This window comes from Elephas maximus, chromosome 23, assembly GCF_024166365.1.
Source record: "Elephas maximus indicus isolate mEleMax1 chromosome 23, mEleMax1 primary haplotype, whole genome shotgun sequence".
NCBI classification, from domain to species: Eukaryota; Metazoa; Chordata; class Mammalia; order Proboscidea; family Elephantidae; genus Elephas; species Elephas maximus.
In genome coordinates, this window is record NC_064841.1 from 2,047,538 (window position 1) to 2,075,128 (window position 27,591).

General features: G+C 38.7%; 1 protein-coding gene across 3 annotated transcripts in view; it reads right to left on the reverse strand.

The window, feature by feature from the left end:
* Positions 1-517: 517 nt before the first annotated feature.
* MLF1 (myeloid leukemia factor 1) overlaps positions 518-27,591 on the reverse strand; it is a 68,161-nt gene continuing 41,087 nt past the window's right edge. For all 3 annotated transcript variants that reach the window (XM_049867539.1, XM_049867538.1, XM_049867537.1), the window contains 6 exons: positions 23,913-24,060; positions 7,408-7,491; positions 6,188-6,316; positions 4,168-4,327; positions 2,551-2,689; positions 518-1,028 (listed from right to left, as the gene is read on the reverse strand). In XM_049867539.1, coding sequence (XP_049723496.1) covers positions 923-1,028; positions 2,551-2,689; positions 4,168-4,327; positions 6,188-6,316; positions 7,408-7,491; positions 23,913-24,050 — 756 coding nt within the window. In that variant the 5' untranslated portion in view covers positions 24,051-24,060 and the 3' untranslated portion in view covers positions 518-922. The remainder of the gene's footprint in view (positions 1,029-2,550; positions 2,690-4,167; positions 4,328-6,187; positions 6,317-7,407; positions 7,492-23,912; positions 24,061-27,591) is intronic.

Here is a 27,591-nt window from a genome sequence, read left to right on the forward strand (position 1 = left end):
CTCTGAGTCGATTCCAACTCAGTGACCCTGTAGGACAGAATCAATCGCCCCATAGGGTTTCCTAGGCTGTCATCTTTACCAGAGTGAACTGCCAGGTCTTTTCTGCAGGTTCGCAACTAGGCAGCAATACATCCCCATCCCCCACACTTTGTCCTTGTTCGTTGTAGCTCTTGTTGTGATGACCAGGAAGGCTACTGGTATATAGTCCAATGAGAGCCAGAGATGCTATACATACCCTGCAACTCGAGGGGCTCTCTTAAATGAAGAACCTGCCACTCTAAATGCCAAGAGTGTCTTTCTCAGAGAAACACTGCTAGGTGATGATGGTGGGAACCACGTCTTTATATTTTTATTCCTCTAGCATCTACGCTCAGTGCTTTACACTTTTTATTATGTCTATCAAAATAATACCTAATTAAAAAAAATTGTAATAGTATAACTTTTTTAAAGCTGTAAGCTAACTGGATACATAACACAGTATAAATTTTGAGATAAATTATTCAGAATTTTATTAACATCACTCTGGTATAATGTTTGTCAGTGAAAAGTAAAACTACTTTTAACATTTTCCGTACAACTGTAATTATAGATGATAAAACTAGCTCCATCATTCAATCTTAAGAAGTTTAAAAGATACACAGCCGTAGGAAAATAATTGAGAAAGCAAAATCAGCATCTGAGCTTTAAAATTAAAGTTTTACAGAAAGTTTGAACATTTATTCACATTGTTGAAAATCAATGACTTATTCCTAAAGTGGAGGAAATACAAAGATAGCACTTCCAAGAACATTCAGATATCTGAAGAAAATTGCAAAATACATTACTGATTTAAAAATAAGAGGTTGGTCTAACATATATTACCCAGCACCATTACTTTTTCTGTGAAAACAACCAAAACTAAACAAATGAAATGCATGGTGATTTATTTTTTGCCGATTTTGACAGATGATCCTTTGATGTTGAGTTTGTCCACAAAGGCGTTTGATCTTTTTCCACTCTCAATGGCTGGACTTTGGCGAGGTTTCTCCCTGGGGAATACACATGTGAACATTAATACTGTCCACAAACGGTCAGTGTTTATACTGTAAATCAATACAAACATGTTTAAAACCACTGCAACTTGAGGTAACTCAATCGCTCTGAAAAACATAAGGCGGACAGTTTCACTGTCTCAAATATTTCGGAGAGCAGGAGATGTTCACCGGAGCTAGACTGAACTGTTTATGGTTTAGGCCACACTGTCCAACACGATAGCCGCTAGTCGCATTATTACATTTAAATTAATTAAAATAAAATAAAAAAATTCAGTTCCTCGGTTGCACCAGCCACATTTCAAGTGGGAATCAAAATAGCCACATACGGCCAGTAGGTACTTTAGCGGGCAGCATAGAGTCATAACATTTTCACGTTGCCGAAAGTTCTATTGGCCATCACTGGTTTAGAGAAAATGCCACTGTGAAGGCCACAGATTTACATGTTGTCCATAAAGAACATGCTTTCTCCAACTGGGACCCAGATTTCACATTCAAATTTAACACTTAGGTTTTAATCAGTAAACGTGTCCACGTGAGACAAGTATCATCTAAAATTAATACGGGGCAAGTTTTCAAGTTCATTCTGTAGAAAATGCAGGGGAAGGGCCTCTAAATTTTTAAAGAAGTATTTTAAAAGAAAGGATGCTAGCACTTAAACTCTGCCGAAGGCTTCGGATTGACTTGATACCCACTTGTCCATGGCTACCGCTGGCTCTGTGAAGCCTTCCACCTTCTGCAGCAATCCTCCACTCTCTTACGGCCTAGAACAGATTTCTGTTTTAAGGCTTGGTGAGGCCTCTCTTTCGAGTGTAATTTCAACAGGAATTAGGTATTACTTTCAACTTTTTCCCCAGAGAACCAAATTAGACTGTAAATCTCCAGAATATGTACCAAATGTGTAATGTGGTTTCACGACATTTATTTTGCACAGATACTCCAAAAAAGGCTAAACTTCTCTCAAAGTTATTCCAAAATATCTAACACACACGAATCATGGCATTTCCCATATTCCACATACCACTACATATTCTACAAGTGTCTAAAAATCCATTTAACATTAAATGCTGAATTTTGACATGTTAGGGAAGTTGTTGAGCCTTCTAAATACTCCCAACCCCTTTATTACTTCTCTAGACATGACTATCTTTATCTGGTGTGAAACGTATGCCTTTAAAAAAAAATGCCTTTACGTACATCCAAATTAAAACCTCTTTCACAAGAATAATTCTATTATAGTATATAACTTTTCCTGAGGAGGACTTTGGCTCCTGACTATCCTCTGAGTCATAGTTTAGTAGTTATTAATCCTACAGTTCTAAAATATTGTTTTTAGATACAAATTTAAATTTTTGTGTAACATTCAGATTTAATGCAAAATTATTGTTATCTTTCGCAAAAGATACTGTGGATACAGCTTGGATGTTCGTCAAAACTTCTTGCTAACAGAAGTTAAAATTACCTAACTTTTCCTCTAATTCTTCTTAAAACGAACCAGTATTTTACAAATAATCTTTACCTTCTTTTAAGTTCTCGGGACCCTGAATTCTCGGGACCAGCACCTGGCATCCTGGCGTTTTCTAGATGATGCCATCTTCCGCCTGGTTTGTGCTTCAAAACCTCATTTTGCCACTCGTCATCAAACGCGTGAGCATCACCTACGTCCAACGTCAAAACCAAGTCAGCAGGTACCAAGGTGTTAACTGTCAGTAACTGTCTTGGTCCCACACACCTCATTCTACGCTGGTGCTCCCCTCAGCCTGATCTCAAGATAAAGGCAGGAAGCTATGGATGATCTGGTTTTATTATCTGATTTGTTCACTCACCTGCCTGAATATCACATTATTCTACCCAATGGACCCCTTGACCCAATCACACTGGCCTATAAGTCTCTATTTCTGGGTAATCCCACAGCGACCACGCTGTCCCTGAGTACTTGGACTCTGACACTCCGCCTGCAGCTAACACTTATATTGACCTCCTCGTCTTCCTGTCTAACTTGGCCTCACAACTCTGCTGTCAATCTCCTAAGACAGGCTTTTCAATTTAACTGTCACCTTTTGTTGTTATGAAGTGGGTAATCTGACTTCCCAAACACCACCAATACATAGGGGATCACACCCGTTCTTTCAGGCTGCCTTTAGAACAATGTGTTCCTTCAATCATTTTTCTTTCACAGGTTAATTACTGGCAAGTACTCTATATATTGAAATATGATAAAATTAAAGGTTAAGATTTTAAAAAGGTTAAGATGTTGTGATTTCTATAAAAATTTTTATCAAACTCCAACCTTAAGAGAATTTCATTTTCTAAAATGATAAAAGTAATTTTAACCCTTTACCACGATAAATACTGCTATTCAAAGTATTTTTTGAAAGGGGATGAATATAATTTAAAGACTCTAATGGATGCTGAAAAGGCATAAATGCCTTGAGACTGAATATAAAACTCTAGAAAATGGATAGATTTACTAATGCTACGTACAGGATATACCATACAGCAGAAATCTATACAGAATGATTTAAATAAATTATTCCTATTTATGATAAACTTTCAGGTAACCATTAAAAATCATGTTAAAAAATAGCATCACAGGTAATTGTTTACAACTATAATTAAAAAAATAAAAGTGAGTTAAAATAAGCACATCATACAACTATAAAATCCTAATTCTGAAAAAAGTATGTGCTTATATGTATAATATAGAAAAACTTTTAAGAAAAAATATACTAAAATAGTTTTTTTGGGTTGAGATTACAGATGATTTTTATTTTCTTCGTTATACTTTTTCAAATGTACTTCCTTAATAATCAGGAGAAATATTTAAAAACCCAATTTGCCTACTGATAGCTTTACTAAATAAACATCCTAAGGATTGTATTTTCCAAATATAAAATAAGGAAAATAAATGATACCCTACCATTGCTAAAATTCACTATAAAAAAGATTTATTATGCAATGAGGAAACCACAATTTTATTTCTCTGAGAAAGTGTTCCCTATACATATTATGTTCCCTATACATATTATGTATAGGGAACATTTTATTAAATATTTCTACAAAAAAAATGCTAATCGAGTTCTACAAGCAAAGCTGTGATCTGGAAAGGAAGCAACGCGCTTCTGTAACGACTTACTTTCACTCATGTTGATGAACTCCTGATTGACCTCCTCATCACCAGTCTTCTTGTTCTTTGACTTTTTAATGACATGAGCTCGATCACGGATATGATGACCAACAGCCATTTTCTCTAACCCACTGTCAGAATCTCTCAAAGTTCTCCTGGTTTCCTTTATCTGTAAATGTAAAGCAAATAAAGATTATTTAGTTGTAATTTAAATAATACATAAAATGGATTTAATTCTAAACTCTTCAGGGCCTGTTTACTTAGAGAATTAGGGCCATGGATCTACTATGGACCTACACAGATCATCTATAGATCCACCACCAACGTGTAGTAAAACTGTGGTAATGTGTCTCTGATATTTCCTGAATGCCCTAAAAATTAAAATTTCTAGGAAAACGGAATCAATACAATTTAACCTTTGTCCAATCTGTAATCAAATATTAAAACAAAGAATAACTTAATTACAGAAAACTTAGTGCTTTCAGCACTGTCCTTGCCCATGTAACAGACAGAAGCTCACGCTGGCACTCCCACAAGTAAGAGCAACTAATTCTTCAACAGTCTTGCTGACTGACTTGAACCTCATGGCTCCCACCTATCAACTCTTTGAGAGTATTGCTAAGATGTTTATGATAGCCAAAGACTAACATATTTGTTGTGGGACATAAGAAAAAACATATTTGTTGTGGGACATAGAAAATTATATTCTGTTTACATTTAAGATTTTATATCACTTATAGAAGCCTTCGTGGTATAGTGGTTAAGCACTCAGCTGCTACCCAAAAGGTCAGCAGTTCAAATCCACCAGCTGCTCCTTGGTGACCCTATAGGACAGTTCTACTCTGTCCTACGGGGTCATTATAAGTTGGCATTGACTCGATGGCAACGGATTTGGTTTGGTTTTTGTATGGCAGGAGCATCATTAAAAGGTACATATCTATATGGAAGAACTAAAAAATGAATGATTTCATACCCATCAGATTGGCAAACCTAAATCTTGGTAGTATAAGGACTAATGAGGATGTGGAGAGATGCGACCTCTCATACCACAGTTGGTGGGCGCCAACTCTTCCAATCACTGTGGACAGTAATGTGGTAATTTCTAGCTAAACATGAAGGTACACACACCCTACAACCCAGTAATACCACTCCTGGACTCTAGGGAAACTCACACGTTTGCACAAGGAGGCATATAAGGATGTATTTGTGAAAAACTGAAAATACCTAGTTATCTATCAACAGGAAAATGGATCAAACATTGCGATATGTTCATATATTGGAATACTATATAGAAGTTAAAATAAAGAAGCCAGGGCTACGCACATCAACTTGAATAAATCTCAGAAGGATATTACTGAGCAAAGGCAAGGGCAGAAGACACGTAGTGAAATATAACACCAGTTATATTAAGCTTTGAAACCTACAAAACAATCTGTTGTTTATGAGTCATACATATTTAACAAAATCAAATACACATGAGAACGAGAAACTCCAGATAGAGGAAAGTGGTTTTCTTTGAGAAGACAGTGAGGGAGGGAAAAGGGGCTGAGGAGGAGAGCGCTAGAAGCTTTAGCCGTGTCTGTAATGTTAACAAAACAGAGAGAAAAATATTATGATTTGTTTCAACAGGGACATAAGAATATGGGTGTTCTCTACATCCTTTTTGTATGCTTGAATTATTTCATGATTTTAAGAATTCATTTACTTCAAATATAAACTAAAAGGCATTTATTTCATGAAGCCAAGACTTCTTTTAGCATCTACTTACCTTGTCAGCATGTAAAGGTAATAAACGTAATTAGATATTTATGTGAAAAAAGGCTCACAGGGAGAGGGGGAGACAAAAACGCCATAAACTAAGTAAATACAGTTAAGTTTTTATGTTTTTCAGTGACATGTGTCTCCACTCCCCCAACCCCCCTCCCCATCCACACACCACCAGGTCAAATTTTTGTGACTGAAATTTAATCTGGGTGATCTCTCACTGCACAAATGTACAAAACTCTAAGAGTTCTTAGGGAATACTCACTCCTCCTGGAGCCCTACGAGTCTGAGTGGAGGCCTGGAAAACCTTTGGTGGTTCATCTCCTACTTTGGAATAGGTCATAACTGAGGAAGAACAAAATGAATGTCCGTTTGGATCCATTGAAAGCTGACCCTAGAGATAAATGCATTATTGTCAATTCAGAGTCTAGTCAAATATGAAGAATTAATGTCAGAAGGATTCAATTAAGTAACAAACTTAGCTAGGAGTCCGGCTAAGGATAGATTCTGTCAGTATGGCGTATTGAAATGGTAACCTAGGGAGCTCCTAGCCTCTCTCCATTCTCAGCAGCAATCCCCACTCTCCTTGTGGAGAGTACCAGCAGGTGATTTACCCGGAGAGCAAGTCTGCGGCTTCGTTTAGGTTTAAACACAAACGGTGTGCCTGAGACCTGTGACGCTTTCAGTCAGCGGCTGACCTTGTGAGCAGTTCAGCAACATGGAGCCAAGACGCTTCACACCCTCGGTGGATACCAGATTACTACATGACTAAATCATTAATAACGCCCTGCGTTTGGACGTTCTGACAGGAGCCACAGAATCCAAATCAACGAGTACAGTGATGCGGTACCTCTTCAGACAAAGTCACATTAGTGCTGCCTCTGATGTTAACACTGTCAGTGGGAAAGTACTAGTATTAGCAGTAGCTTATCAACGTCTGGGTTGTACGGATCTAATCTGTGGGAAAGTACTAGTATTAGCAGCAGTTTATCAACGTCTGGGTTGTATGGATCTAATCTGTGGGAAAGTACTAGTATTAGCAGCAGTTTATCAACGTCTGGGTTGTACGGATCTAATCTGGTACATAAATATCCTTCCTGAAATGTCTAAGTTTTTAGAGTATTTTTTAAACATCAAACTTAATTCCATATAGATGCTACAAATCCTTTTATTTTAAGTAGGCAGGTTATAAATAAAAAGTAGTTTCTGAAATCAGTATTTCTGAAGTACAATGATTAGTATTTTTGAAATACGAACTAAAATAGAAAATATTAGCTGTGTAAATAGAATGATTATTTTTTCATGAAACTTTTGTGTCAGGTATATTTATTTATAAAGTATACAGTATTTATGTACTGAGTAATGATACAAAGTATATTTTTTTTAACCACTGTGGACCATGGTTAAAAAAAGTTTCAAGCCACTATAATATAGGGTATTAATAGAGGAAAACAACATTCTCATCAATTTATTTTTGGTACTTACAAAGTTTCTTTGCATTTCCTGCATACTGTTTCGCATATTTAACATCATTCGGTCCATCGCCTGAAAAGGGCTGACATCTGTACACTACAGGATATTAGGAAGTATGTTATTAGCTACAAGTACAACACAAAAGAAACAAATCAATCCCAAAACAGAGCCAAAATTTTCCCCCCAGATTCATGCTGTGGGATCTCATGCAGCAATCAACCAGGCAAATATAATTTAAAGACTAAAAATAAATCGGAACACACACAAAAGCCCAAATAGCCAGCATATCAATGATTATGCAGTTACTATAAATAAATACCCCAAACCAAACCCACTGCTGTCAGGTGAATTCCAACTCATAGTGACCCTACAGGACAGAGCAGAACTGCCTCTAGGGTTTCCAAGGCTGTAAACTTTTACGGAAGCAACCTTTCGGTTAGCAGCCAAGCACTTTAACCACCAGGGCTCCTTAAATAAATAAATAGATACACTAAATGATGTATTCTGGTCTGGGACAGTTCTAGCATAAAACAGTCTTCAAGTTTTTCATCCTTCCCTCTCAATACCCCAGCACACAAAGATCACATTGGCACCTCCACCAGTACTGCACGATTGATAGAAGCTGTCCCTTGAGCAGCCAGCCCTCTTCTCATCACAGCAGGGTCCAGGCAGCAGGGGCCAATCCACTCTCCTAATAGGTCTTCAGTTGGCCACCTACCACCACAGGCTCAGTGGGGCACCCCCTCGAGGCATTAAACACGCTCCTCCACAAGAACAGCCAAGGCTGCCTCTACAACAGTGGTTCTCAACCACGAACAATTTTGACCCCTAGAGGACATCTGGCAACAACTATACAAATAAACCATGGACTGCCAGAGGAACGAACAAATCAGTCTTAGAAGAAATACAGCCAGGATGCTCCTTAGAAGCAAGAATGTCGAGACTTCAGCTTGCTTACTTTGGACACATGATCAGGAAAGATCAATCACAAGAAAAGGACATCATGTTTGGTAAACCAGAGGGCCAGTGAAAACGAGGAAAACCCTCAATGGGATGGACTGACACGATAGCCACAGCAATGGACTCAAACACGCCAACAACCGTGAAGACGCTGCAGGACCAGGCAACATTTCATTCTGTTATACGTAAGGCTGCCATGAATCAGAGCCAGCTCAGTGGCTTCTAACAATGTGTAAATTTTGGGTTGTCATAACTGGGGTTTGGAGGGATACTACTGGTATCCAGTGACTTATCGAGTCCAGGGATGCTGCTAAACATCCTGCAACGCACAGGACAGCGCCTCACAACAAAAAATTATCTGACACGACAACTAAGAACCCAAGAGACAGAAAGGGCCACATGAACCAGAGACCTACATTATCCTGAGACCAGAAGAACTAGTTGGTGCCCGGCCACAATCGATGTCTGTCCTGTCAGGGAGCACAACAGACAACTCCTGAGGGAGCAGGAGACCAATGGGATACAGACCCCAAATTCTCATTAAAAGACCACACCTAATGGTATGATTGTGACTAGAGGAATCCCAGAGACAATGCTCCCCAGAACTTCTGATGGCACAGGACAGGAACCATCCCCGAAGACAAATCATCAGGCATGAAAAGGACTGGTCAGTGGGGGGGAGAGAGATACTGATGAAGAGTAAGCTAATTAAATCAGGTGGACACGGGAGAGTGTGTTGGCAACTCTTGACTGGAGCAGGGATGGGAAGATAGAGAGAGAGGGAAGATGGCAAAATTGGCATGAAACGAGAGACTGTAAGGGCTGACTCAATAGGGGGAGAGCAAGTGGGAGAAGGGAGTAAGATGTATGTAAACTTACATGTGACAGACTGATTGGAATGGTAAATGTTCACTTGAAGCTTAATAAAAATTAAAAAAAAAAAAAATTATCTGGTCCACAATGTCAGTAGTGCCAAGGTCAAGAAACCCTGCTCTAGAATTGTCTGCTATCGATTTCAGGTTTTATCACTAGGATGCCCACCAGAAAACAAAAGTAACGCACATCGTAGCGTGTCATCCAACGCACTGGCTCTCATTATAAAACAGAGCGCGTCATCTGGTAAAAGGAGCTCCACTGCCCAGAGAAGGCTCTTCTCATCCCGTAACGCACCTGCCTCAATAAGGAGTTCTTCAGCTCCTATGGAGTTTCTTTTGCAGTGTGCCAAGCTGGGTGCTCAATACAAAATTATCAAAGGCCTGTTTGTCTCCCTGCTTTCTCTTGGGTTTTTACTGCCAGTAACAATGGAGAATAGGAGGGAAATCCAGCTCTCTCTTCAAAGGATACTTACTATACTAGGGAACAACAAAGGTACATTTAGGAGATACAGATATATTTTGGGGTATGCAGAGCAGAATTAATCTACATTTTAGAGATTCAACACAATTCAGGAAATATTCTGAATATTTTGTTTTAACTTGGTTGAGGATCAGAGCCTCAGAGACATAGCCATTCTAGCCATAGTCTTTGTGACTTCCACACAGTGATGCGGTGGGACCATGCGAAGAAGGTGTATGGAACCCTAATGAGGTGTGGTGGTTGGTGTTGTGTGTTGGCTTGTCTAGGCCATGATTCCCAGTATTATGTGGCTGTCCTCCACTTTGTGATCTGATGTAATTATCCTCCATTTTATGTGTTGTAAATCCTAACATCTATATGTTAATAAGCAAGGATTAGTGTGGGGTATCTTTTTTTTTTTTTTGTAGATGATATGATTGTTTACTATGAAAAACCCAAGCAAATTAAATGTGGCTGGATGCAAGTTAAATATTAAAAGTGGGGTATATCTTGAGCTACAGCCTTGTAGGAGGGTGTGGCTCAAGTTCCACCCTTACTCAAGTCACACCATTCCCTGGGGTGTGGCCTGCATCCAATGTATATATGTGGGTGTTCTGGTGGGGCTCTCTCTCTGCATCTGGATCCTGCATCCTGCTTGCCATCGTCTGGCCTCTGGTTCTTGGGACTTGAGCCAGTGGCCTGCCACCTGACCTGTTGATTCTGGGATTCATCAGCTTCCACAGGCCCATGGGCCAGCAGCCTCTCACCTGACCTGATTCACCAGCCTTTGCAGCCCTGTGAGCCATCAGCCTATCTTCTGACCTGCCAATTTGGGTTCATCAGCTCCTGTGGCCACGTGAGTCAGGAGAAGCCTATGCCTGACCCACAGAGTTGGGACTTGCCAGGCTCCACAACCATGTGAGCCATTTTGTTGATAATGGTTCATGAGTTCTGTGAGATGTTGCAGCAAATTATGGAACCCAAAGATGGGAGGGAGAGTACTGAGGAGAGGAGTAGTTGATATTAGAGGCGATGGAGTGGGACAGCAATATGGAACGGTTGGACGTTTGGTACATCTTTAACCTCAGCCTCATAGGAACCAGCTCTGTGCTGATCCTTATAAAAGAAATTATTCACTTAAGACACAAGAGATGGAAAGGCCAGCTCGAGGAAAGAAAAGAGGATGATGAAAAGATTGGACACTTGAGTATATTCTGTCCTTTTCTTTTTTCATGGTCAAACTGGCCAAAAAGCCTTATCTGCCCTTGCTCTGGGGTGGCCCAACACCTTGCAGTGACAAAAAGTGGGGGTACAAATTGAAGCTGAGATTTCAATGGGATCTCAGGCCTTCAGAAACTTTGTACACGTGCTCTTCTCTGTGCTGAGCGCATTTTCTCCTGACTCAGCTTTGTCCCTTCTCATTATTTAAATATCACCTTCTTAGAAAGGCCTTCTCTGACCAACCTACCTAAACTAAACCCTACCTCACCACCTCTGCCTCTATATCATTACCCTGCTTCATCTCCTTCAGACTACTCTATCTGAAATTATTTTGTTTATGTGTGTCTTCCCCCTCTACAATCGCCGTGAGGGCAGGGCTATCTTCTCTATCTTACTCACTTACACAATAATTCCTGGCACAGAGAAACCAGAAACCAAACCCATTGCCATTGAAGCAATTCTGTCTCATAGCCAGAGAAGGGGCTCCATAAATAATTGCTGAATGAATGAACAAATTATCTCTAGCTCAAACCATATATCCAACTGTTTACCACAGATGCCTCAAAGCAAAATAGCCAAAAGTGAAGCGACTGTTTTGACCACGCACCTCGTATCTGCATCAATGCCCTGTCCCTTAGCTTCACAGCATTCTCATCTACCTGATTCTTCACACCAGAAAAATGGAAGTTATACTTACATTTGCTCTCTTACAACCTAAGCAATAATCAAGTTCTACCCCTCCACCTCTTCAGCTCTCTCATTGAGATAATTTCTCTTTATTACCATTGCCATTACCCAAGTAGAAGCTATTACTAATTACTTAATGCTTCAAGCTAATGCTTACTTTGTGCTTCTTCCTCTCTGCAGCCACAGTGATCTTTTCAAAACGAAAATTGGACTCTAGTACTACATTTTCACAAAATCTATCAACTGCTTCTCCTGCTGTTAAGATAATGTCCACATTCGTGACTAGGGCCTAAAGAAGTCCCTGGTTACCTCTCCTGCTTTATCTCCAACTCGCACTCTAGGGCCAAGTAATCCTAAAAGTCTGCTGAGCTCCCTAACCTCCAGGTCTTTGCTGTTCTCTTTCCATCCTCTGCTTTCCCTGGCTAACTCCTGTTTATCCCCAAGGTTTGGGATGCTTTCCCTGACTGACCTCCACCGCTGACCTGTCTCTTCCTAAATGTCTGGGTTAAGTGCTCTTTTCTATGTTTGCTCCTACCAGTGCTGAACTTCCTGGCCATTTTACTGATAATTCTGGGTTATAACTGCTTTTTTCCTTCATCATTTGTCTCCCTAAAATGTGGCTGAGAAGAACAAAAGTTACATGTCAAACTTTAGGGAGACAAATGGTTCTGGCGCAGCACAAAAAAATCAAAAAGAAACTTTATCGTGAGTGCTTAGACGCATCCACAACAAATGTCCCTAATTCATGCTATTCTCCTCCACTCCTCAGAAAACGGAATCAAAGCCCAAAGACACATGGGTGGGAGAAAAGCTGGCTGCCGAGCAGTCACACTTGTGCATGGGCAAGGAAAAATAACACGTACAAGTTGGCAGAATTTGAGAGAAAACAACGAATCTGGGCTTTGTTGTGCTCATTCATCTACAATCTGATAGTTGTCTACCTTTTGGGGAATCATCGTAAGCATGAGAGTCAAATACAATAACAGGAATTCCTTTGGTAAATCAAGTGAGTATTCACCTAATAAAATCTACTTTTTCCTTTTGAAGGCTTACGTATATTAGATATGACCTACCTTCAGAAAACATGTCTAAACAGTCTAAAATAAATTTAATACATGGTGCAGAGGTTCTCAAATACTAAAAAGACACTATGAAAGTCAGTGACACTTCATACCAATCCAGTCAGCTTAAGTTAATAAAAAAAAAAAATTTTTTTTAAGTTAATAATGAATGAATAAATAAATATTTGTCAGCAAATACTGCCAAAATGGTTTCTCATGATACGAACCAGGCCAACAAAACTGCCAAAAGGCACAAGAGAATTACTCATTGCCTAAAAAATAAAAAAAAACCCAATTAATTTTGGTTAAGATATTTATTTCATAATACCTGAAAAAGAAAGAAATGCAGTACATAGTCACAAAGCTCAGGGCTAACAAAACTACAGAACCCTTTTAGTCAAATAGAACTCAACATATATTTTTTAGATTATCTGCTTATAATTCATTGTAGAGCCTGACAAGAAGACAAGAGATTTCTGCAGGCAAATAGGAAGCCCACATATCACTTTTAAATATGACTAGTATTTATTAAAGACAGCTGAAAGAAAAAGTATTTGCTATGGATTAAGATAAATATTTCTCCAAGGAAATACAAAGTTCATACCAAAATTAATTAAAACATAAAGGTACAATAAGATTAAATCATCTTTCCTTTGCTCAACTATCCCATATTTTTAGATCAATTAATCTTATCTGAACTTATTACAAAGAAAAATTTTATCATTAATAAAATTTCAAAAGATTACTAGAGATACCAGATATAAATTTAATGAATGCCTCCTAAAAACTTAACTTAGACTTCAGAAACGTCCATATACATAGTTTTAAAAATATTTATTCTTTGACAGGCAAAACAAGGTTAAGTGTAATAGGTAGAATAATAAAAATTAATAATTCACAAATTATATTCCTCAACAGGTACAGATAAATAAAAATAAAATTTTATACAGACACTTAGAAATTAAAAACTTTCACTACTTGCAGATTTTATATGTTGAAAATAAAATTTGAATTCCTGGGCAAAAAGTATATAAAAAGTTTTACCATCATTCACTGATAATTTTCTCCCTGTGTGTAATTTATGTTGAAAGAGACTGTGTGTTTATGTTAAGTTGTATAATATATACTGCATGATACACACTCACAACGGATACCTGGAACAGTAATTCCCGGATGCACTTAAGAAGATATACAAGAGCCACCAATAAAATGCCTATTTCTATTTCTTTTTACTAAAAAAGAAGGAAGAAAGGAAGAACAGACTTTAGATTGACTCTTGTACCATCACTCAGTCTAAATGTTAGATCCTGAGTTATAAGATACCTCATTAAATAAATTAATGTATTAAATTATCTAGTTTTTAACAAAACTAGTCCTCACAAAATGGACAAGTGGTTTAAAATATTCCCATAAAGAAATCAGGTACTAAAGAAAATGGTGATAATGCAAACGTAAGAAAATGACATAGCTGATACTTCTCCTTTTAGTACGAGTTTTTCTTTCTTTTTTTTTTTTTACCTCATAATGTGGCTGACAAAGACAACTATCCAGAAATTGGCAAAAAATAAAGAAAAAATTAAGATGGTATTTGAAATATGGATTTTCATCTACTATGCTTAAAAATACACTATGAGAAATTATCAGATAATAGGACTGTTTTATAACCATCATGATAATTGGTGATTTTTTTCTTCTACAACATTTAAGATAAAAGCAAAGATGTCATTTTGATGGCTAACAGGTGCTGACCCAAGCCACAGTCTTTTCAATCACCTCATACGTGAAACCTGGACAATAAAAAAGGAAGCCCAAAGAAGAATAGATGTGTTCAAACTGTGGCATAAGCGAAGAATATTAAATGTATCATGGACTGCCAGGAGAACGAACAGATCAGTCTTAGAAGAAATATAACCAGAATCTCCTTAGAAGCAGAGACGGTGAAGCTTCCTGTGTTTTACACAAATAACACGTGCCTTCTACATTTGTCTGCCAACTGCCCACACTCCCCACAAGATATTTTTGTAACTAGACTATTTGCATAGAAATATGGTACTTTGGACACATCAGGAAAGACCAATTGCTAAAACAGAACACCATGTTTGGCAGAGAGCCAACAAAATCAAGGGACACCCTCAGTGAGATGGACAGACACGACAGCACGACAACGGATTCAAACAGTATGAGGACGACAGAGGGCCGGGCAGCGTCCTGTTGTGCTGCATGCATGGCTGCCCTGAGTCAAAGCCAATGCAACGGCAACAATAACAGTATTATTTAAGAACACCGAATACCAAGAAGTTGCTAACATAATAGTAAATAATTCAATGAGATAATTAGACTTTCAGTTCTAAGACGAAGCTCATTAAAAAACAAAAAAATCAGTATAATTCAAGTGAAGGTACCCCCAATTCATAACAGATGAAATCTGGTGCTTGTTTCTTGAGAAACAGTGATACGACATAGTAATGTATTAAACGCTTTGAAGATGACTAGGTACAGAAAAGTGATTGAATTGTTTTTAATAATACGTAAATATATCTTTACATAACAGCAACCACAACAAATATATCTTTAGAGGTCTCGCTTTAAGAATTCCGTTTGTATTTTGCTTGTCTATGGAGTGCTTATTTATTTATTTTAACCTTTTGTTGTTGTTGTTGTTGTTAGGTGCAGTCCAGTCCGGTCCTACTCATAGTAACCCTACGTAAAACAGAACGAAACGCTGCTGGTCCTGTGCCGTCCTCACAATCTTTGCTGTGTTTAAGCCCATCATTGCAGCCGCTGTGTTAATCCATCTCGTTGAAAGTCTTCCTCTTTTTTGCTGACCTCTACGCTACCAAGCGTGATGTCCTCCAGGGACTGGTCCCTCCTGGTAACATGATAAAAGTATGTGAGATGAAGTCTCACCATTCTTGCTTCCAAGGAGCGTTCAGCTGTGATTCTTCCAAGACAGATTTGTTTGTTCTGGCAGTCCATGGTATAGTCAATATTCTTCACCAACACCATAATTCCAAGGCATCAATTCATCTTCGGCCTTCTTTATTCATTATCCAGCTTTCACATGCATATAACCAAAAAAGCCCATTGTCATCCAGTCAATTCCAACTCATAGGGACCCTACAGGACAGAGAAGAACTGCCCTATAGGGTTTCCAAGGAACAGCTGGTGGATTTGAACTTTTTGGTTAGCAGTCATAGCTTTTAACCACTGGGCAACCAGGGCTCTCCTCACATGCATATGAGGAGACTGAAAATACCATGGCTTGGGTCAGGCATGCCTCAGTCCTCGAGGTGTGTATTTGCTTTTTAATAAACAGGTCTTTTGCAGCAAATTTGCCCAGTGCAATGCATTGTTTGATTTCTTTACTGCTGCTTCCATGGGAGTTCAACTGTGGATCCAAGTAAAATGAAGTCCTTGACAACCTCAATATTTTCTTCATTTATCATATGTTTTTTTTGGGTCCAGTTGTGAGGATTTTTGTTTTCTTTACGTTGAGGTGCAATCCATACTGGAGGCTGTAATCTCTGATTTTCATCAGCAAGTAAGGTTGTGTCATCTGCATAATGCCGGTTGTTTATGAGTCTTTCTCCAATCCTGATGCTGCATTCTTCTTCATATAGTCCCAGCTTCTCAGGTTATTTGCTCAGCATACAGACAAAGTATGATAAAAGGATACAATCTTGATGCACACCTTTCCTGACTTTAATCCACGCAGTATCACCTTGTTCTGTTCTAATGACTGCCTCTTGGTCTACGTACCCGTTCTGAATGAACACGATTAAGTGTTCTGGGATTCCCATTCTTTGCAATGTTATCTATAATTTATGACAAACACAGTTGAATGCCTTTGCATATTCAACGGTTAAGCATTGGGCTGCTAACCAAAAAGGTCGGCAGTTCAAATCCACCAGCCGCTCCTTGGAAACCCTGTGAGGCAGTTCTACTGTGTCCCATAGGGTTGCTATGAGTTGGAATTGACTCGACAGCAATGAGTTTGGTTATTTAGGTTTAAACATCTTTCTGGTATTCTCTGCTTTCAGCCATGACCCATCTGACATCAGCAATGATACTCCTCACTCCACGTCCTCTTCTGAATCTGGCTTGAACTTCTGGCAGTTCTCTGTTGATGTACTGCTGCAGCCACTTCTCAATGATTATCAGCGTAATTTTACTTATGAATGATATCAATGATTTTATTCGATGATTTCTGCATTCTGTTGGATTACCTTTCTTTGGAACGGGCACAAACATGGATCTCTTCCAGGGGGTTGGCCAGGGAGCTGTCTTCGACACTCCTTGGCATAGACAAGTGAGCACTTCCAGTGCTGCATCCAATTGTTGAAACATCTCAACTGGTATTTCACCAATCCCTGGAGGTTTCTTTTTCACCAACGCCTTCAGTGTAGCTTGCACGTCTTCCTTCAGTACCACTGGTTCTTGGTCACACAGCTCCTGAAATGGCTGAATGTCAACCACTTCTTTTTGGTACAGTGACTCTGAGTATTCCTTCCATCTTCTTTTGATGCTTTCTGCATCATTCAATATTTTACCCGTAGAATCCTTCAGTATTGTAATTTGAGGCCTGAATTATTTCTTTTGTTCCTTCTGCTTGAGAAACCTTGGGGGAGGGAATCACTTTACACCAAAATAGCTTACCACATAATGGCTCACTGCTTAATCAAAATCTTTATTGTAACACTTATTGGTTACAAAAACAGAGACAACTTAGTGTAAATCTTTATTAAAAGTTAGAACAGACTAGGACAGAACTAGCATGCTCAAAAAGCCTGTTGTTTTCTTGGCTCCGTGTTTTTTCACATTTACCATCAGCAGCCCTTTTCATTTTCTGCGGTCTGTTGCTCATTTTTTTTTTTTTTGTATATGTGCATTTATCGATATAAATTGACCTCTGAGCACTGCTTTTGCTGTGTCCCAGAGGTTTTGATAGGAAGTGTTTTCATTCTCGTTCCATTCTATGAATTTCTTTATTCCCTCCTTAATGTCTTCTATAACCCAGTCTTTTTTCAGCAGGGTATTGTTCAGTTTCCAAGTATTTGATTTCTTTTCCCTAATTTTTCTGTTATTGATTTCCACTTTTATGGCCTTATGGTCTGAGAAGATGCTTTGTAATATTTCGATGTTTTGGATTCTGCAAAGGTTTGTTTTATGACCTAATATGTGGTCTATTCTAAAGACTGTTCCATGTGCGCTAGAAAAAAAAGTACACTTTGCAGCAGTTGGGTGGAGAGTTCTGTATAAGTCAATGAGGTCAAGTTGGTTGATTGTAGCAATTAGGTCTTCCATGTCTCTATTGAGCTTCTTACTGGAAGTCCTATCCTTCTCTGAAAGTGGTGTGTTGAAGTCTCCTACTATAATTGTGGAGGTGTCTATCTCACTTTTCAGTTCTGTTAAAGTTTGTTTTATGTATCTTGCAGCCCTGTCATTGGGTGCATAAATATTTAAAATGGTTATATCTTCCTGGTCAATTGTCCCTTTTATCATTATGTAGTGTCCTTCTTTATCCTTTGTGGTGGATTTAAGTCTAAAGTCTATTTTGTCAGAAATTAATATTGCTACTCCTGCTCTTTTTTGCTTATTGTTTGCTTGATATATTTTTTTCCATCCTTTGAGTTTTAGTTTGTTTGTGTCTCTAAGTCTAAGGTGTGTCTCTTGTAGGCAGCATATAGACGGATCGTGTTTCTTTATCCAGTCTGAGACTCTCTGTCTCTTTATTGGTGCGTTTAGTCCATTTACATTCAGCGTAATTATAGATAAGTATGCGTTTAGTGCTGTCATTTTGATGCCTTTTTATGTGTGTTGTTGACAATTTCATTTTTCCACTTACTTTTTTGTGCTGAGACGTTTTTCTTTGTAAATTGTGCATTCCTCATTTTCATAGTATTTCACTTTATGTTTGCTGAGTCGTTATGTTTTTCTTGGTTTTTATTTTGAGTTATGGAGTTGTTATACCTCTTTGTGGTTACCTTAATATTTACCCCTATTTTTCTAAGAAAAAACCTAACTTGTATTGTCCTATATCGCCTTGTATCCCTCTCCATATGCTGTTGCTCATTTTTGTTTTCCATGTTCATCCCCAGTTATAAAACACTGACTGTTAGAAAAGTCAAGTTGAAATAGAGAGGTTTTTTTCATTTGTCTTTGTTTTCTTTTAATTAACCGACTGACTGACTTTTGTTTACCTGTAAGTTGTTCAGAGATAGATATTCACTTGCCAAATGTATTATACCCTGGGGGAAATAAGAAGAATCACATCTCACCAGTGCAAATTAGACAGTATAAATTATAAAATTACAGGAAAAAAAACAGAAACAAGTTTTGGCTAAAAGAGAGAATGAGTTCCTTTGAAAATCTGCTGTGACAGGATGAAACTCTGTATTTTAAAAAATTATTGCTTCTCTTCAGCTGCCCAACAACAATTCTCAGTGGTCTTGACTGGCAAAGGGATTTTTAGTTTGAACAAAACAAAACAAAAATGCTTTAGTGTTGGCTTCATAAAGATAGCTGCTACATTATAATACAGTAAAGAGAAATGTATACTACTTTATATTTTAGGGGTGAGAGGCAAGTAAATGTTACCAAGCAGTATTTATTATTTTAAAAACTGCTAAATTTATATATTCAATGTTTGTTAAAATGGTTGATACAGTAAAAATACATTTCCTTTTATTTAGTAGGTAGATCAATACTGCAGGTTTTCTTATAAAATGTTTAAAGAGATGACTATTAAGTAAGAACTAAGATGACAAGTTCACATACCTGCCTGTTCTTGTTGCCATCAAGTCATCTCCAGCTCAGGGCAACCTTAGGTGTAAGAGAACAAAATGCTGTCCAGTCCTGTGCCATCTTCATGATCCTTGATATGTCTGAGTTCACTGTGGGAGCTATGGTGTCGATTTGTCTCACTGAGGGTTTCCCTCATCTTCCTTGGCCCTCTACCTTACCAAATATCTCTCTTTCTAGTAATTGGTCTTTCCTGAGCACTAAAGATTAGTGCTCTTTCTTTAGCACTGGTTAAAAAAAGCTAAAAGCTTTGGAGTCTAATTGAATGTCTATAGTCATGCTGTCCACTAAAGTAGCCACTAACCACATGTGACTATTTATAAATAAATTTAAAGTAATTAAAAACTCAGTTCCTCAGTAGTACTAGCCACATTTCAAGCACTCTGCAGCCATATGTGGCTAGTGTTTACTGTGCTGAACAAAGCAAATTTAGAACACATCCATCATCCTGAAAGTGCTATTGGACAGCACCAGTCTACAGAATTAAAAAAACAGCTGCTGTCGAGTTGATTCTGACTCATGGCGACCCACGAGTGTCAGGGTAGAACTGGGCTTCACAGGGTTTTCAATGACTGATTTTTCAGCAGTGGAATACCAGGTCTTCCCGGGCACCTCTGGGTAGAACTGAACCTTCAACCTTTTGACTAGCAGCTGACTGGGTTGCTTGCACCACCCAGGGACTCCCTATAGACTTTGAAAAACCATGGCCCTCAAGGTGATTCTGACTCATAATGACTCTATCAGACAGAGTAGAACTGTCCCATAGGGTTTCCAAGGCTGTAATCTTTACGGAAGCACACTGCCACATCTTTCACCTGGAGTGGCTGGTGGGCTCACACTGCCAACCTGATGGTTAGCAGCCAAGGACTTTAACCACTGCACCACCAGGGTTCCTTCTATAGACTTTGGCCTACACTAATAAATGATTCATAATCTTAGACAAAAGTTGATTATTATGGCACCTATATTGGACAAGGTAGCAACAATTCTTAGTTTTTCATTCAAATGTCAGTCGTGGCCTTCTTTTGTACTCAAGATTGTTTTCCTACTTGACTTTTCTTACTCAGTCATCACATTTGTGCAACCATAGTAATTCAGCTGTGTTTTCCCCCTTATTTTCCCCCCAAATACTTGATGAAAAGCTGCTTTGGCAAGGTAAATATAATATAGTATGAGGGCAGCTAACAATGCAAATAGTTCTAAAGTATGAAATGGTAACAAACTACAGTTTCACAGAAATTTATCTATTTGGTCATATGTCTTATTCTAGCTCTTGTTAAACATTGAGGTATTTTAAGCACAAATGCTATGGAAAGAAACGTTTACTTCTGCTTCCCATGGATGGCCAGCAGAGTTGCAGCTTATACGTATAGACACTTTTAGTAAGAACTTCTCAGCTGAATTATGAATAGGCCTCCTTTCTGTGTTACAAGTAAGGGATAAAATCATCATTTCTTGGTTCTTCCACCAAGAAGAGTAGCCCATTTATGTGCAGACACATAAAGAGCTATATACACCCACTCCTCCTCTACTGACTGCCTTGTTTAGGTGACACTTTGCTTTCAGAACCATCGTGAAAAATCTACTATTTAACTATTTTGTGATTAATGACGTACATCTGGCAGTAAGGAATGCCAAGTGCTCTCCTGTGGCTCAGTGAGCTCTGCTGTGTAACCCTCTGGTAACTGCAGGTATAATAAACTTACTTTTCGTGCTGTCCCTGATCTTTCCCCATTCACCCCTGATCTGCAATCCTACACATGTTCCCCAAAGGCCAAGACACCTCTGCTGGTGCAAGCAGTCACGGGTTAAAACTGTCGTCTGTCTCTGACAGCTCCATTTTGCCAATTCCCCACTTCCGAGTTGCTGGCAGTTGCTGGGGGACACAATTTTGCCTAGTACCAGCTGTCACTTGCCACTGGCTGTGGTGCCTGGAGCCGGCTCCAGAGAGGTGACCCGGCAGATTCAAGCTCCATCTCCACAGCGCAATCATGGCCGTTGCTGTGGCTGCTTTGGCCTGAGTCCTGGTCAGGAATGTGAACATGCTGCTTGGGGGTTATATATTAATATATATGAAACGTAACGTGAAAACTACTTCCACTTAAATGACAAATGTAATTTTATTTATCAAACCTCTCGGAGTATTTAAAATGTTTTGCTCTATTTCAGCTCCTAATTGCAAAGAGAAAACATGAAAATGTACTTTAGGCAGGAATTTTTGAAATTCCAGCTTTGTGTGCATGGTAAAAAGAAAGATTCTGGAAGGTTCCCAATTGACCAACGCAAAGTTTACAAAGTTCCAAATACCGACATTTCAGTCGTGGAGATTCGTCTTTACAGAAATCCTGTGGATCTGCTATCCTTAAACTAGTGTTCCAGGTCTTATAAAGTAACAGAAATAAAACAGGCAAGTAGGAAAACAGTTAAGATGTATACACATATATATATACACATACACACATACAGACGTATATATACACATACACACAGACATATATACACGTACACACGGACACATATATACATGTATGCACACACATATATATACACGTACACACACAGACATATATATATACACATACACACATACATATTTTTTTCAGTTGAATGTGTTATAACGCCCCAGCTTTGCTGCTCAAGCTTTTGAGACCTAATTTTCTGAAGGTCCAAGGTAGCTACACAGACGATCAGAGTTGCCTAGTCCAATAAAGCATTACACTATAGCTTTGGCTGTTAAAGTAGGGGAAAAAAGGGGGTATATGGGATAGAAAAGATATTTCTTTGCCTTTTTAATTTAAGACATGAGAGGAATAAGATGAGAAATATATATATATATATTTTTTTTTTTTTTAAAGGAAAAATGATTGTTTAAGTTTGGCTTATAATACATGAGACTATGGTCCTAAAAGTTTTGGTAGCACAGTGGAATTCAAACAGCTAACAATTTATCGTTAATGGATTCAGCTATCCAACAGGCCCTTATATAATGGTCATTTCTATACCACAAGTATTAGTCATAGCCTATCATCACAGATCTATGCTGTTAACACTCGTCCTCACATCCCACAGAGTCTTCTAATTCTCCTCACACTAAAGAGCTTACGCCGAAGGAACCTTCACCATCATCATGTCTTCTGTCATCACAGATCTATGCTGTTAACACTTGTCCTCACATCCCACAGAATCTTCTAATTCTCCTCACACTAAAGAACTTACGCTGAAGGAAACTTCACCATCATCATGTCCTCTGTCATCACAGATCTATGCTGTTAACACTCGTCCTCATATCCCACAGAGTCTTCTAATTCTCCTCACAATAAAGAACTTACACTGAAGGAACCTTCACCATCATCATGTCCTCTATCATCACAGACCTATTCTGTTAACACTCGTCCTCACATCCCAGAGTCTTCTAATTCTCCTCACACTAAAGAACTTACACTGAAGGAACCTTCACCATCGTCATGTCCTCTATCGTCACAGACCTATTCTGTTAACACTCGTCCTCACATCCCACAGAGTCTTCTAATTCTCACACTAAAGAACTTATGCTGAAGGAAACTTCACCATCATCACGTCTGCTGTCATCACAGATCTATGCTGTTAATACTCGTCCTCACATCCCACAGAATCTTCTAATTCTCCTCACACTAAAGAACTTACGCTGAAGGAACTTCACCATCATCATGTCCTCTGTCATCACAGATCTATGCTGTTAACACTCATCCTCACACCCCACAGAATCTTCTAATTCTCCTCACACTAAAGAACTTACACTGAAGTAACCTTCACCATCATCATGTCCACTGTCATCACAGATCTATTCTGTTAACACTCGTCCTCACATCCCACAGAGTCTTCTAATTCTCCTCACACTAAAGAATTACACTGAAGGAATCTTCACCATCATCACGTCTTCTGTCATCACAGATCTATGCTGTTAACACTCGTCCTCACATCCCACAGAGTCTTCTAATTCTCCTCACACCAAAGAACTTACGCTGAAGGAACCTTCACCATCATCATGTCCTCTGTCATCACAGATCTATGCTATTAACACTCGTCCTCACACCCCACAGAATCTTCTAATTCTCCTCACGCTAAAGAACTTACGCTGAAGTAACCTTCACCATCATCATGTCCTCTGTCATCACAGATCTATTCTGTTAATACTCGTCCTCACACCCCACAGAATCTTCTAATTCTCCTCATACTAAAGAACTTACGCTGAAGGAACCTTCACCATCATCATGTCCTCTGTCATCACAGATCTATGCTGTTAACACTCGTCCTCACATCCCACAGAATCTTCTAATTCTGCTCACAATAAAGAACTTATGCTGAAGGAACTTTCACCATCGTCACATCCTCTATGGTCACAAATCTATGTTTTTAATACTCTTCTTCACATCCCACAGAATCCTCTAATTATCTTTACAATAAAGAACTTACGCTGAAGGAATTTTCACCATCATCATGTCCTCTACGGTCACGAGCTCTTTCTCTACCATCGGAGATGCTGAACAAGTCTCTTCCAAAAGGTTCAGAAAAACTTCTCATCATCTGTCGCATACTTTCACGGTGTGCCATAAAGGAATCACTGTTGAGAATACATATAAGCACGTATGATTATGTGTTGAAATTTAAATAATGAGTTTGCAGATAAATACTACAAAGAATTATTTTGGATTAACACGCCTGTTAAAAGATGTCAGTTTAGGAGAATAGAATGATTTCATAAAGACTTGCTACCTGTAAATATATATGCAACTTAAGAAATAATGTTCTGTTATCTACTATAATTCACTGTACGGTCGCTATGAATTGGAATTGACTCAGTGGCAATGGGTTTATAATTCACTTACATATAAAAATAAAAATACACCATTATTTATTACTTACTGTATAAAAATTGTAAATACAAATAACACATCTCAGATGACTTATACCAGCACTAAAGGTATTTAGAGACCATATCAAGAATACATTTAGCACACTGAACACTAATGACCAAAGACCACACAACTTGTGGGATGACATCAAGGACATCATACATGAAGAAAGAAAAAAGTCACTAAAAAGGAAAGAAAGAAAAGACCAAAGTGGATGTCAAAAGAGACTCCGAAATTTGCTCTTGAATGTACAGTAGCTAAAGCAAATGGAAGAAATGACAAAAAGAGCTGAAGAGAAGATTTCAAAGAGTCGCTCGAGAAGACAAAGTCAAGTATCATGATGAAACATGCAAAGACCTGGAGTTATAAAACCAACAGGGAAGAATACACTAGGCATTTCTCAAGCTGAAAGAACTGAAGAAAAAATTCAAGCCTTGAGCTGCAATGTTGAAGGATTGTATGGGCAAAATATTGAATGATGCAGGAAGCATCAAAAGAAGATGCAAGGAATATATAGAGTCACTGTAACAAAAGCAATAGGTTGACATTCAACCATTTCGGGAGGTAGCATACGATCAAGAACCAATGGTACTGAAGGAAGAAGTCCAAGCTACGCTGAAGGCATTGGTGAAAAACAAGCCTCCAAGAATTGACAGAATACCAACTGAGATGTTTTAACAAAAGGATTCAGCGCTGGAGGTGCTCACTTGTCTAAGCCAAGAAACTTGGAAGATAGCTACCTGGCCAACTAACTCGAAGAGATCCATATCTGTGCCTATTCCAAAGAAAGGTGATCCAACAGAATGCAGAAATTATCAAATGAAATCATTAATATCACATGCAAGTAAAATTATGCTGAAGATAATTAAAAAACATTGACAGTGAACTGCTGGCAATTCAAGCTGGATGCAGAAGAGAACAAGGAACGAGGGTGCCACTGCTGTCAGATGGATCTTGGTGAATGCAGAAAATACCAGAAAGATATTTACCTGTATTTTAATGACTATGCAAAGGCATTCATCTGTATGGATCATAACAAATTATGGATGATATTGCAAACACTTAACTGTGCTAATGAGGAACCTGTATATACACCAAGAGACAGTTGTTCAAACAGAAGAAGGGGATACTGCATGGTTTAAAATCAGGAAAGGTGTGTGTCAGAGTTGTATCCTTTTACCATACTTACTGAATCTATATCCTGAGCAAATAATACAAGAAGCTGGACTATATGAAGAAGAACACGGCACCAGCATTGGAAGAAGCCTCATTAACAACCTACGATATGCAAATGATACAATCTTGCTTGCTAAAAGTGAAAAGAACTTGAAGTACTTACTTATGAAGATCAAAGGCTACAGCCTTCGATATGGATTACACTTTTAACATAAAGAAAACAAACATCCTCACAACTGGACCAATAAGCAACATCATGATAAATGGAGAAAAGATTGAAGCTGTCAAGAATTTCATTTTACTTGGATCCACAATCAATGCCCACTGAAGCAGCAGTCAAGAAATGAAATGACACATTGCATTGGGCAAATCTGCTGCAAAAGACCTGTACATTGAAAAGCAAGGGTATCACCTTGAGGACTAAGGTACGCCTGAACCAAGCTATATTTTTAACAGCCTCATATGTATGTGAAAGCTTGACAGTGAGTAAGGAAAACCGAAGATGGACAGATGCCTTTGAATCAAGGTGTTGGTGAAGAATACTGAATATACAACGCACTGCCAGAAGAATGAACAAGTTTTTCTTGGCAGATGTACAGCCTGAATGCTCCTTATAGCAAGGATGACAAATCTTCTTCTCATATACTTTGGACATGTTATTAGGAGGGACCAGTCCCTGGAGAAGAACATCATGCTTGGTAATTAGAGGGTCAGGAAAAATGGAAGACCCTCAAAGAGATGGACTAACACAGGAGCTGCAACAACGGGCTCAAACACAGCAACAATTGTGTGGATGGCGCAAGACGGACCAGCGCTTTTTGTACTGTTATGCATAGGGCTGCTGTGAGTTGGAGCCTACTCAACGGCACCTAACAACACAAACAACAAAGGAAATGCCAAAAAAAAATGGAACCTGAAAAATATTGCTTCTGGGTAAAGGCTGCTTTGGGCAGTACACAATATAAATTCTAGTGAGGACGAATAAAGAATGTTGGTTTGCTTTTCAACTCTTATTTATTAATAATGAAAATTGAGAACTATGGCTACGTTATGAACACTGTTAAGGTACAACATATATTTTAACAGGCAAAGAAAGACAAAGCTCCAGATCACCTCTAAGAGGTCAACTTTTAGTTTCTAAGAACTCTATATACCAGAAATTGCCATATGGTAAAAATGTCTGCTGTGTCTTAAGATAGTATTTCTCAAACTTTTTTGAGATTACTAACCAACAGGTTATTTTTTTTTTTTTTAACCAACAGGTAAACCGGTTAGAAATGCCAATTCCTGGCCCCTGCTCCTAAAGATGGGATCCCCTAGTGGTAGGTGAGGTTTGTGGATAAAGCATCCCTGGTGATCTTGACTCCAGTAGTCCCCCAACCAGCCTTTCAGGAATACTGCCCCTTCTGTAGTTGTGGTATGTGACTTAGTCAGAATTTGATCTCGAGAGTGGAGACCCTCTAAATCTTATAGGGCTTGGCCACAGTAAGGAAAGCCAGGATAAGATCCAATTCTCCTTCCCCCTAGTTATGTGATATAAAAACTGGCACACCACTTTTCTCCCCTGGTTAATAAATAAGTACAACTAGGTAAAGCAAAGAAGGAAATGCTCTATGACGCAGGTTTCTGCTTTAAGTTAAAGGTTGGGGTCCTGGTATTGTCTTATAACCACCTCGGGACTATGACTCAGGATCACTTGGTCATGAGTCGACCCCCAGCCACCACGTAGCCAGGTAATTAAAACCCCAGAACCAATCCTGTAACCTGTTTAAACCTGTAATTATGTATGCTAGTCATGGTCCCTTCCCTGCTTCTATAGTCCCACCTACGACAGTGGTGAATTGACCTGCTATCAATCACGACCTTGTGATGATTTTATCCTCTGTGGTATGTAATGGACAACTTGACTGTGACTGGGCAGGTTCCTTCGCCTCTGAACTAGGTACATGCTGATGGTCTCCCTCATTCAAATGATTGTCTTAGTCCCTTAAATCAGAGTCTGGGGTCTTTTTCCCCTTTGACAACTCAAACCTCCCTTCCTGAACTAAGTTTCCATAGCTGTA